This window comes from Pollicipes pollicipes, unplaced genomic scaffold (genome assembly GCF_011947565.3).
Source record: "Pollicipes pollicipes isolate AB1234 unplaced genomic scaffold, Ppol_2.1 Scaffold_6138;HRSCAF=7277_pilon_pilon_pilon, whole genome shotgun sequence".
Lineage (NCBI taxonomy): Eukaryota > Metazoa > Arthropoda > Thecostraca > Pollicipedomorpha > Pollicipedidae > Pollicipes > Pollicipes pollicipes.
This window is the reverse complement of record NW_023596818.1, coordinates 21264314-21277733: the sequence shown is the minus strand read 5'-3', so window position 1 is coordinate 21277733 and position 13420 is coordinate 21264314. Positions and strand designations below refer to the sequence as shown.

The 13420-nt window shown below is 52.8% G+C and overlaps 1 protein-coding gene and 1 non-coding gene across 2 annotated transcripts in view; one reads left to right on the top strand and one right to left on the bottom strand.

Annotated features, from left to right (window-relative positions):
- Positions 1-291: 291 nt before the first annotated feature.
- Positions 292-13420, bottom strand: part of LOC119106488 (regulator of chromosome condensation) — a gene marked incomplete at its 3' end in the record, with an annotated part of 14608 nt that continues 1479 nt past the window's right edge. The window contains 3 exon segments of the mRNA XM_037230143.1: positions 292-500; positions 946-1021; positions 1175-1266. Of these exon segments, the coding sequence (XP_037086038.1) occupies positions 292-500; positions 946-1021; positions 1175-1198 (309 nt within the window).
- Positions 4993-5064, top strand: TRNAT-CGU (transfer RNA threonine (anticodon CGU)). Its single transcript has one exon. It is a non-coding gene; the product is annotated as a tRNA-Thr (tRNA).

Below are 13420 nucleotides of genomic sequence, written 5' to 3'. Positions count from 1 at the left end.
CGTTCATGCTTAGTCACAGTCTGGGTGCAAAAACAGTCATCAAAGTGGAATACATCTCACTCGGCGGTAGACAGGGAACATAAGCAACAAGCTCATGTTACATGCATTATGACCTCAGAGCCCCCATGCATCCTACCGTGTTGCATGCATTATGACCCAGGAACCCCATGCATCCCTCCTATACAATTTTCCTATAGGACGTCCCTTAACGAAGCTGCCGACCACCGCCCGGGGAGGGGGCCCACAACACACCCATCTGCAGTCGTAGCGCCGACCTGCAAGGCGCCTTACTTTGCCGTCCTTAGTGAGACAGAGCGTATGCATGCCGCCGGCGTAGACGTCGATGACGTCAGCGGTCAGTGGCTCCACCAGCTTGACCCGCTTGCAGTCCATGGTGTCGGGCCCGAGGCCGAGCTGGCCCGTGTCGCCTTCGCCCACAGTCAGCACGGCGCCGGGCTCGGTGTTGCGCGGCCCGATGGTGAGCAGCGCCGCCTCCGACGCTGGCCAGGACAATCAGGCGGCTTCACGCCACGCCACACTCGGCCAGACACAGACACTGGCCAGGACAATCAGGCGGCTTCACGCCACGCCACACTCGGCCAGACACAGACACTGGCCAGGACAATCAGGCGGCTTCATACCACGCCACACTCGGCCAGACACAGACACTGGCCAGGACAATCAGGCGGCTTCACGCCACGCCACACTCGGCCAGACACCGACGCTGGCCAGGACAATCAGGCGGCTTCACGCCACGCCACACTCGGCCAGACACAGACACTGGCTCACTGCTGAGATGGCAAATAAGCAAGATGAACATGACATATTAACACCTTACAAAATCAGGCAGAGATACAAAACGTCACTGAAGCTCTAATCACCAGTTGTATTCCCCAATGGTGATTCTACTGATACTCTAACATATCAAGGTACAACTTCACTAACCTTTTGCCTTTTTTGCTGCAGGAGGGCCACTGGTCACAGACTCCTTTGAGGCCGTTTTTGATGCTGCAACATTTTTCTGAGGATCCAGGAGTGAGAACATGAGAAAAAGTGCTACAGCACCCATAACAATTATGCATCAATACAATATCCAGGAATCCTTGATAAGCCTTGCAATTAGTTTGTCAAAGACTAGATACAGTCAAATGCACTAAGAGATTAGCCCACTTACCCTTTTAGTTTTTCCCAGTGCCATCTTCTTTTTGACTAGTGCTACTGCAGAGATCAGCAACCAAATCACTGGCCAGGACAGACTCAGCTCAGCTGAAAGTGAAACCCAAGATTACTATGCTTTGTGATGTTGTTGACCAATATTGGCATATGTGGGAACATACCTTTCTGTTCATCTTATGTAACACATGTCATGCACACAAGAATATATCAAATTATAATTCAACCCCATAAATTGACATGCAAGTTATGAGACAGTATTTTTTTAAATAAATTTATTCTGAATCATTTGAAGGGGTGATTTCGGATTCAGAGTACCTGCTAAGCAAAGCTTGTTGCGTGTACCCCGAACCCGTCACCCAAGCGTGCCGTCCAGTTTAACAGCTAATTTTGCCTCCGCCCTTTTGCCAGACAGGAACGGGGAGGGTTTTACGTGCTGCACAATGCTGCGACACGGCCGCCTGAGGTCTGGATTGAACCTCGTTGGCCAGTTGCCAGCTGACCTCGCCATTTCAGTCGGATCAAACAATGTGCCTGCTCTGGGACTCGTACCCAGTGCTGCTGGATTACGGGTCCAGCATCTGTCCCCAAGACCACGGAGGCAGCAAATCATATTCATTCATGATGTGACTTGATTCTGTGGTAGGTGGCATTATGTGTCATGGATGGACTGCTAGTAACAGGCTCTGTCCTTCTGCAGTCTGTTCATCTATCTTGTGCTCTGGAACTGTGCTGAGCCCATAGAAATTTAGAACCATAAATTAAAGTAACTTGTTTTATTATCTTTCAAAAATGCTTAGCTTTTAACACATGACAGAATATTACCACAGACTGAGGCTACTTGACCAGCCATATTGCACCACGTCCAAATTGATGGATTATGAAAATGCTACCCATAAACATGGCTGGTTGTTGAATAAAAAGTGAGGTCAAAAGAGAGCAGGAAATAAAGCATGGAAAGAAGCACAATCATGATTGCTAGTTACCAAAAAGAATACTAGTGGAATCAGCAAACAAAAGCACTAAAATCACTGACTTGATCATTGGTTGGCCACTGCCTGGAGGATGACAGAGTGGTTGTAGCATGATTTTGCACTGTTACATTTGTTGCTAATATGGCATATTATACATCACATCAATGCAAAATACCCATTTCTAACATGGAAAACATGTGCATTTCTTTAAGGGACACCCATGACAGGAGCAGTCATTTAGGGTTGTCCATACATTATGTTGCATATGGATGGGGGGGGGGGGGGGTTGATGGAGCATAACTTAAGCACAGTCAGGTTGAGGTTAAGCAGTGCAGCCCCACACTCAGGCATGGTTGCAAAAAATGTTTATCTTTTAAACATGGATTAAGTGTAATACTCAAAGCTCAATGCCATCCTAACATGAAAAGTGACATATTTTGATTTGCTTCCGATGTCCAGAAAATTAGGGGCCAACAGACATAATCTTTTTGGGATTATTTGTGCTTAGTACAGCATAACCAGGGAGGGGATTGGCCCAGAACAACCAGTACACAGTTAAGAGGGGGGATGGAAATGGCCAAAAATGTGTAAACATAATCTGTAGACGGCCTGACAGGTGCCCAGGTGCCAGAGCACCAACCAGGACTTAAACAATGGCCTCCCACAAGGTAGATGAGCAAACTTCTGTCTGAGACATCTCCCTTTAATTTATTGAAGTTTTTTATTGCATTTGTTTGTTTATTTGTTTGTTTTTATTGCATTTTTTATTGCAATTTTATTGCATTTGTTATAGTTATTGCATGCACACCACCTTCACAGTGCAAGATTTAAAAACATAAAAACCCATAACTGCCACTAGTTCTTATGATCATAGCCAATGCTGCTTTTAGAATGCAGCATTGAAACCACATGGTGGCAGATGCATGTGGGGCTAATCTGAGGCATACAACCAATGTTGCTTCATTGAACATGTTATTAAATTCTGCAAACAAATCATACTGCAATCAGGATAAGCCTTGTATGCAACTACCTCTGTTACCTCCTCCTTCTCAGCAATAAATCAATCCACAGCACTAGATGGCTAAAGGATATTAAACTGTTTAACCTCATGTTCATGTGAGCTGAACTCAGGTCTGGCCAATTTGCAACTGCCCAAAACTTGAGACCTGTGGCTGTGACTGCCTTAAACTTCCTAAATTTTCTGATTATTCTTTTTTGAAATAAGTTTCAATCCATTTGCCTGAAATTACCTCTGCAAAAAATAATCAAACTGCTTACTCTCCTGCATGCTCAAATACATGGTCACCATGTTTAAAATCATGAGCAATCAATTAACTCCATAATATTGCTGTTATGCTAAACATCTTCAGCTTGACATGAGCATTATGTAGTCTGTTGCAACTATGAATAAGACTGATTCCGATTATAAAACATTTTCCAAATACATGCAAAAAGGTAAGCCAGTATGAGGGCTTGAGGCCTGTTTTCCTGAACATTTGGTCTTTTCATTCGGCCTATGCCTCTCTTGACCAATCCAGTAGCCGCACCCAGAAAGTTAAAAACTGACATAACTCTAGGCTTTCAATTCAGTTAACAGCAGTGAGGCAGCCTAGATATTAGTCAGCAACCAAGTACAGGTGGAGGGGAGAGGGGCATGTGCCCATCATTTAAATTGTACAAGCAACATGTGCAAGTCAGAAAAAGACATGGATGCAACTGCAGGCAAACTAGACAATTGAGCCATTCACAGCTTATCTGGGAAAATATATGGAAAACATCTTGACTGAAAGCATGTAGTGCTATCACTTCCATGCAATCTACTGTTTGACTGCAGCATGCTTCAGCATACTTCCCTGGTGCCTAAAATACTTTTCAGTGGCAGTTTGTGCCCACAATCACAGACCCTGCAAAGAGCCTTGTAAGCAGTGATTGTAATACTAAAATACTAGTGGAAAAATGACTAGAATAACAGCTTCCACAATTTTGTCAACTTAATACAAAACTACTTGTACGGTGGTCACTAGTTCCACGGCTCTCATTACACTAGGGCTCACTGTAAGAAAATATCACGGCAGTGCATTACATGGTTGCGTCTCCCACCGGCCTGTCTCCGTCCCGCACAAACAGGGACCTACAATATCCGCAAGAGCACCCCGTATCTCGCATATATAACCCGGCCCTTACCACGCGAACCTTTGAGCTCTCCACGCGTCTCACCGGCTTGGGCCTTTGCTTGGGGATTGGTCTATTTCGACGCGTTTGTTCACATAATAGCGCAGGTGTGAATACAACAATGGAGCGTGGTTTAAAGTAACGGTCGGTAATTTAAGCAGCATTCTTCATCCTGGTATAAATCAGCCTGAATATTTTCGATGGTAAAAGGCCAAAAAACGTTACGTCATATATTTATAACAGCTATAATCTAACCACTGATTTATGATTATTTCAAAGGTCAACTATATCAATGACGTCATATGCTCTTGCCTATTGCTCCGTAATATGGCGTAAAGACTTCTGAATACTTTTTGACGTATAATTTAATGCATGTTGAAGCTGCCAGTGCGCCCTAGGGCCTAACAAGTTTTTGACCTTAGAAGCTTCCATACAATCCACAATCACAACTACCGAAGCAGGAATGCACATCATACACCACATTTACATTTCCGGAACAGCATAAAAACCACGCCTTTAGCCATGTTAGCATTATTATCTTGGGTACATTTGACATTGTCGACTCTTATGGCGGTAAGATCGTATAACATCGCATACTACAAAGGATGCGTTTAAACTAAGAAATCTTGTTCGTTTTTTAACGTTCCTGTTGTTGGGCAGTGTGGCCTCTACGGCCGCCTTAGCTCAGTGGTAGAGCACTGGTCTCGTAAACCAGGGGTCGTGAGTTCGAACCTCACAGGCGGCAACGTTTTCTGAATTCAGTTCGTCGTTTATATGGATCTGTATCATGTAATAGCAGCACCCTCCCAACAAAGACGCCGCGTTGTAGCATGTCCGCTCAGTCGGGCACATTATTCAGCATCATTGATATCACAGGTGAGTGCTTTTGTTTGGACTACGCAAAAGGTTGTTTGGTTTGGTGTCACTCTGGCCTGATGTGCGCCGGGCGCTGCTAGCGCCACGGCGCAGCGGCTAGCGCCAAGAGCGAGAGTCAGTGATATATCCGCGTACGCGCCCGACATACCTCCGTGTAATATACACTGAAACCGAACATGGCGCGGTCGGAACATGACGACTTGATCACGCGCCATAGATGCCGGCCATAGTGCGTGCCAGGTGTTTCCGCGCGCTGGACGGGTTCGCGCGCCTGATCGCGCTGCACGGCAGCGAGTCGCCGCACGCCGTCTCCAAAATCAACCCGCTCAACAAGGTGCTCGGCATTGTGACGGTGGTGCTACTGTAGGACCACGAGGTGCGCTAGACCGAGTTCCAGCAGCTGCCCTACCACCGGATCTTCATCACGCTGCTGCTAGAGCTCAACGCACCGAAGACGGTCCTGGAAGCCATTAACTTCCAGGTGCTGACGGCATTCTGCAACGTGCTGCACACCCTACGGAGAAGGCGCCCAGGTTCGTGTACGCCTGGCTCGACATCGTCTCGCACCGGGTGTTCATCGGACGGATGCTGGGGGTCACGCCGAAGCACAAGGGCTGGGGGCCGTACGCGCAGCTGCTGATCGACCTCTTCAACGTCCTGCCGCCGTTCCTGCGCAACGCCTAGCTGGCCAAGTCCATCACCATCCTGCACATAGGCTGCCTGCGCGTGCTGCTGGTGCTGCTGCACGATTTCCCCGAGTTCCTCTGAGACTACCACTACAACTTCTGCGACGTCATCCCGCCGACCTGTATCCAGGTGCGCAACCTGGTGCTGTCGGCCTTCCCGCGGAACATGCCGCCGCCGGACCCGCTCACCAGCAGGCTGCAAGTGGACATGATCCCCAAGATCCGCGAGGCCCCATGATCCAGACCAACTTCGCCTCGCTCATCCAGCTGCCTAGCTTAAAAAAACGAGCTGATCACGTACCTGAAGACGCGCACGCCGGTGACGTTCGTCACGGACCTGCGCTCCACGCTGGTGCTGCTGCAGGCGGCCGCCGAGCCCGGCTGCCGCTACAACATCCAGCTGATCAACGCGCTGGTGCTGTACGTGGGAACGCAGGCGATCATCGTCATCCAGAGCAAGGAGCTGCAGCCGAGCAAGCAGACCCGCACGCACAGTTCGCACATGGACATTTTCCAGAGCCTGGCTGTTGATGTTGACACCGAGGGCCGGTACCTGTTCCTGAATGCCATCGCCAACCAGCCACGCTACCCAAACAGCCACACCAACTACTTCTCGACGCTGCGCCGGCTCCTGGAGGGGTGCGGAGTTCATCATGAGATGTCGTCTCCCAGGTATCCACGCTCGAATGGACATGCCGAAGCCGCCGAGGAAACGGTAAAAAGATTGTGCCATGTCAGCCGGGGGCTGCCTGAATGACGAACAGCTCGATCGCGGTCTGCTCGAACTGCGCAGTGCACCGCGGGCCGACCATCGGTCGCCAGCACAGGTCCTTTCCGGCTACCTGCTGCGGTCAGGTCCGGTGCCCACGCGCCACCGTGCCTACGCCGCGGAAAGGCAGCGGGCAGCCGACCAGTGCGATGAAAAATCCGCCGAGATTGCAGAGGACGTTCGACATTGACACGACCTGTAATCCCGCTCATTCGCAACCCTGCCGCTTGGCGGCAGAGTGGACGTTCAGAACGCCGATACTCGCCGCTGGGACCGCTCTGGCGTCACCGTCGGTATCGGCCGGCGGAGGTTCCACCTCATCAAGCCGCCGAGCGGGCGGATCTGGTGGCGAAACAGGCGGTCCCTGCGACCCCGTCGCCCACTGCTGGCGAGCCCCGGACCTCAGGGCACGTCGGGCGGCGCGGCCGCCGATGTGCCGCCGAGCACGCCAGGCGGCGCTGCCGCGGATATGCCACCGAGTCCGCCGTGCGGCGCTGTGCAGCCGGCCGCCGCCCAGGTGCCGCCTGCCCCACCTGCGGAGCCGCCGCTCCGCCGTGGCGTCCGCGATCGGTGCACTCCGCAGCGCCCTACCGTCCGCTAGGACGGTCAGACTTACTAAAGTAGAGTCGTGTGTTCATTGCAGATTTCGTCCAGTTCACCTTCTTTCCGTGTGTTTAAAAGTGATGGCGTAATCACTTAGGGGAGGTGTTTGGTTTGGTGTCAACCTGGCCTGATTCATCCTGCTCTGAGAAATTGGTTTTGAGGAAAAAAGCTGACAGGAACATCCTCTGAGGAATTGGTGCCTAAGGAAACAGTATGGAGTTCGTGCTGGAATGTGGACGGCACCGCCAGCTGACCATGCAAGATCCGAGGAGGGAGGACAAGAGGAATGAAGAGAGGTTCGGCACACTTCTCCAACGCAATGACATAGGTAAAATACCGAATTACGAGACGACCAGACGCCGCTTCCCCCCGCCTTCCCGCCCGGGCCCAATCCCAGCCCAATGCCAAAGGAATGAACGGGCTGTCTAATTTTGTCCGCACTAGAAACGATCTTTAAGAGAGTGCCGTGCCGGGTGAAGTACTGTGAGGGTTGATGTGCCCTGCCGTGCCGGTGCCATGCCGGTACGTGCCATTTGACCTTACAAAGACTGAAGCTGCAAACCTCCGCTTCAGGTGCACGATCAGTACTGAAAGTGAGCAGCACGGTAGAAGATACTTTTTGGCTGCAGAAGACGCCGATGCCCGCCGCCTCGCTGCCAGCGTTCTCGCCAGGCTCGCCGGCGGCGAGGTGGCGGCGGCTCCACTCGGTGCAGCGCTCGTAGCCGACGCCGTTGCTGCCAGCGAGCAGCTCGGACGTCGTGCGCTAGCCCGAGCTGGTGAGCGCACTGCTCTCGCCGTGCGCCGCCTGGTAGCGCGCTGTCAGCGTCGTCAGCGCCCGTGACGCCCGCCCAGCACAGCCCCTCCCCACGTGAGCCGTCAGGGGCGTCTGCCCGGCGGTTGGGGTCCACGAGACCATATGGCAGCGCTGCTCATCAGTCCCCCATGGACCATTTAGTGATAGAGCCGAGTGGCTGATGGCCGAGTGGCTCCACCACACAATGACTACACAGCCATCGCCATTGGGGAGCTGATGGACTGCCAGTCCCAGTCCTCAAACAGTAGGAGGAGCTGTAAGGTTCCACTGAACCCCTTGTCTAAATTACTGTTCATTGGAGCCCCTTGGGTGTCCAATGTCTCATTTTGACCCAATAGAGCTTCTGACTGCTACCACACGCTGCCCCTGAGTGAAATGTGTCACCTGCCTGGAAGATAATGGATTAGATGAAAGGCATCTGGACCCAATGGCTAATGACATCCCTTAGATGAATGCAATAGTTTCTCAAGAGGCATCCAATGCCTGTATTTATCATCTTGCCTTACCAGTGACAAAAATGAAATATGTACTGCATCAGTAGCAGATGCATTCAGGACACATTGTATGCATTTGTTGTTACATTATTTCTCAGCATTCACATGACACACACCTGTCACAAATTCACTCTGACGTAATCTATGCACATCAGACAGAGATCCACAGCAGAAATGTGCATGGGTGCCTGATACTTCAGTAATGCAGCCATTCAAGCCAACTGATCACTACTCTGGACTAATGGGGCTGTTGTCTTTCACAACTGGTGCAGCAGTATGCACAGTAGCTTTGAGTTCCTTTTCTTTCTTGTCTTCATCAATGACATACTTGAACAGATCAGTCAAGTTTTCAAAGTCTACCTTGGAAGTAGGTGGATCACTCCGGGGCACCTTTGGAAGGATATGGCCCATTTTCTGTCGAAATTCTTCAAAATTGCTTGCACCACTTAGCTTCCATATGGCACAACAAAACAAAGTAAAACCCCCTACAGAATACAGTGTTGCTCTTCCCAAGGCTCTCACTGCCAGGGAGCTTCCAGACTCATACAGTCTTTGTGCACTCTTGGTATCCACTGGTTCAGGCACAAGACCCTTGCCAAAATATGTTGGGTCTGACTTTTTGGATGCAGCAAGTGTTGTACCAAAGCCAACCAACATGGACATCCCAGTCAATCCTGTGAAAAATGCTACCTCTGGCCAGTGAGATCGCAGCCAACCATGTTTATCTGGCTCAGCACCTGGTCCTGTACCTGCACCACCATGCTGCTGGCTGATACCGCTGGTTCCAGTCATTATGTATGACAAAAAAGCAACCAAAATCACTTGTTATGACAAGTAAGGTAGATTGCAATCTTGACGTCTGATATCTTGCACGGCATAACAGCAACAGCACTATGAAGTCAAATGTTACGCGCTTTCATGTCGTTTCTACAAAGGTTGTCCCAAAATCTTGGCCATTCGACCCTTCCGCTCAGTCCAGGTCCAGGTGTCCAGTGTACTCCATCCACATAAGACGTCCAGGTAACAGGTCCAGGCGTACTCTATGGGAAGGCACCCACACACATCGCGCCTTATGCAACAACGCAGGACCGCAGTTTCCCGCCTCTTCACATGTGTGCTCTGCTGCGGATATTTGCGGAGGTTTATGCAAACTAACGACTCTATGTACATGTGTAGACATCCGTGGCCCAATTGTTACGAAAATGCAGTCCCGGTCCTGTACTAAAGAACTGCAATAAAATGTTCTTAAAAGGAAACGTGATTTTATCCAGACCATAGCTAAACTTTATTTTTCTGGTGATGTCAACAAGGACTCAGCATAGCTTTCAGCAAGTTTCTCAAATACCTCTGTTTTATTGTTTCCCTTTGTTTGTAACTTAGTTAATCAAATTAATCAGCAAGGTGTCCGCATCGCCAGTGTCATTTCATGGTTGATTTTACCGTCAAGCAAAGCCAGGCTGCTTATTCTGCTAAACCGAATTGTACGACACTGTATTTGATGATGAAATTTTTTTCGGTCGGACAGCCTCACACGCAGCGGTGAACTCCCGTACACGACGCCGACAGGGAGAGGCCCACCGCACGCGCCCGAGCAGCACCTCTTATACTGCTTCCAAGGTTCATACCCGCAACACGATCTGCGTGCGACTGGCCGGCGCCACCGTGACGCACAGGCCCGAGCCGTGATTGTTCTCCTCACTCAGACATGAGTCATCGCCCCACTCGCCTTACGTGTTGACACACTGTCCCGGGGCATGGTCCACTACTACACGCACCCCTGATCTTCAAAGATCATACACTCACACCAACGTCTCACAGTATCCATTACACACTGCCCATCCACCAGCTCCACGCGCAGGTCGAGCAGGCGCGCGCCGTCCGCTACACGCTCCGGCGCTTTGCAGGCCAGGCCGAAGCGAGCGAAGTGACGCACCACGCGGTCTGCGCTCGCGATGTCCTCATCGACCAGCAGGTCGTCCACGTATGTGAGCACGGCGCGCTGCATGCCGGCGTCCTCCGCCAGCACTGCACGAACGACAGCCTTTATGATGAGCGGGTCGACGTTGAGCCCAAACCCCAGTCGTGTCAGGCAGTAGCGCTGTCCTCGCACCATGACCGTCTGGTAGGGCCACAGTCGGCGTTCCAGGCGCAGCTGCAGGTACGCCTTGCGCAGGTCCACCACAGCGACGCGTGTCCCATGTCGCCGCCACTTCCAGAGCTGGTCGGCGCAGGCGTCCGCGTCCGCCGTGTGGGCCGTCACGAAGCTGCTGAGCTCGCGATAGTTCAGGACAGGTCTCACCTTATCCTGATTTGCCTGCCGTACCGCCATCAGCGGCACCAGACCGCGCGGCGGTCCATCCACCTGTTGGTCGTACGGCGTCAGCCAGCCATTGCTGATCCATGCGTCGATCTCCGCGTCGTACGCCTGCCGCGCGTCCGCGGGCACAAGATACTCGGCCACCACGTTGCGTAGACATTCTGGACTTGTGATTTCCGTCTACTTCCAGGCGACCGTCCACGCCTGCTGCTCGCCGCTAAACCTCGCCGTAAAGTCGGCTGCATCCACTTCCAGGCCTCGCTGGGTCACAGCTGCCACCGCACAGAACCGCACGTCTGTCGGCATCCGCACGCTGATGCCTCCCAGGGACGTGATGCCACCCATGCCTAGCACGACGTCAACACACAGCGACGTCAACACACTCGGGCGTCACCCGACGGTCCTTGGTGTTAACCGCTATGCTGCCGGTCCCGCAGCATCTGAGTTCTTGGCTGTTAATCCTGGCCATTTTCACCGCCCGCGGTGTCCATTGTTCGCAGCGGCCAGTGTACACGAGCGTGTCCGTACAGCCCGTGTCCACCAGCACGCTGACCATCCGCTCGTTCGCCTCCAGCCGGGTGGTGGGCAGCGCGCCCCTTAATGGCGGGGAGACGACGCTAGCGCTGACGCGGCGTCCCCCGACTCGTTTCCTGACCAACGCTGTGGACAGGCGACGGCGATGTGGCCCGACTCACTGCACGTCCAGCAGCGTCGCAGTGGGCATCTCGCCAAGCGCGTCGTCGGGGCTCGTGGAGACGCCTCTGCACGCGCCACGGCCGCTGCCACAGCGACGCGTTCATCGCTGAGCACGGCTCGTGCCCGTGAGAGAACGCTCCCTAGGTCCAGCACCTCCGCGCGGGTGCCGGCCCAGATCGTCTTGCGGACTTCGTTTGGCAGGCCGGAGACGAATGCGCAGACGAGTGCGCTGTTAGGCACTCCGCCGAACAGGGTGGCGAGCCGGCGCAGGTCTGCAAGGTACACGTCCGCAGACTTATTAGGCTGCAGACGGCGGCTCGCAAAGGCATCGTAGGCCGCGAGGCGGTCCATGGCAAACGCGTCGTACAACGCGTCGCGCACGGCGTCCGCGGAGTCCCGCGATGCCTCTGGCATCTGCAGCCAGACAGCGAAGGCGCCGCCCGTGAGCCGTGCTGTCAGGACGCCGGTCAGGTCCACGCCGCGATGCCTGCACAACACCGCTGCGCGCGTGAACCACTCCACGACGTCCGACGATCCATCGTACTCCGGGATGAGCCGGGCGTCAAACGGCCCGCCTCCATCCCGCGTGACGGTCCTGCTCCCGCTGGCTGACGCTGGTGTCGCTGCGCCCCCAGCCGTGATGGACGTCGTCACACCGCCTGCAGCCGCTGCCGGGGTCTCGGGCATTCCGGCCGAAATAGCTTGTATTCGATGATGAAAAGAATTCTCGGTCGGACTGCCTCACACGCAGCGGTGAACTGCCGTGCAAGGCGCCGACAGGGAGAGCCCCACCCCACGCGCCCGAGCAGCACCTCTTATACTGCTTCCAAGGCTCATGCCTGCAACACGATCTGCGTGCGACTGGCCGGCGCCACCGTGATGCACCGCTCCGAGCCGTGATTGTTCTCCTCACTCAGACATGAGTCATCGCCCCACTCGCCTTACATGCTGACACACGGTCCCGGGGCATGGTCCACCGCTACAGACACTCGGAGTTTAAATATGCTATGGTGTACGTGGTCACGTTATGTGATGACGCCGCACATCTAATCTAATCAATCTAATCTAATCTAATCATCTAATCATAAAATCAACAAATCATCTAAGAAACCAGTCATAATATGACTGGTGAGTATGAGAAAGAGTATGAGAAAAAAGATGAGTATGATTATCAACTGAAAGTTCAGCCGGAGCCCCCTCGGAGAGTATGAGATGAAATTAGTAGCGGACCTCAAAAGAAACCCCAAGGCCTTTTGGAGGTACGCCAACTCAAGACTGCGCACAAGATGCAGGGTAGAAGACCTTCTTGATGATGGATTGTTGACCAGCAGTAACGAAGGGAAGGCAAACGTCCTCTACAAATTCTTCGCCAGTGGTTTCACGGACGAAGGTACTAGTGCCATGCCTGTGTTGCCGCGCAACTTTACTGGACCTTTTCTGGATGACGTGGACATCTCTAACCAGGCAGTGGCAAAAAAATTGGCTGCTCTGAAGACCTCGAGCGCCCCTGGGCCAGACGTCCTGGCAGCACCCCTCAGCATGCTTTTCCGAAAATCTTTAGCATCGGAAGGCTCCCCCACGAGTGGAGCTTGGCGAGGTAGTCCCGATCTTCGAGAAGGGTAACCGGCAATATCCAGCGAGCTACCGTCCAGTGAGCCTCACTGCCATTCCCTCCAAGATACCCGAAACTTTCGTCGTGATGCCCTTCTTCATCACGTCTCGGAGTCTGGACTAATGCATGCAGCCCAGCATGGGTTCCTCCCTAAGCGATCCTGTATCACCCAGCTGTTGGAGGTCATGGAGGATCGGAGCGCCGCAGTAGAGGATGGAGGGCCAGTGGACGTGG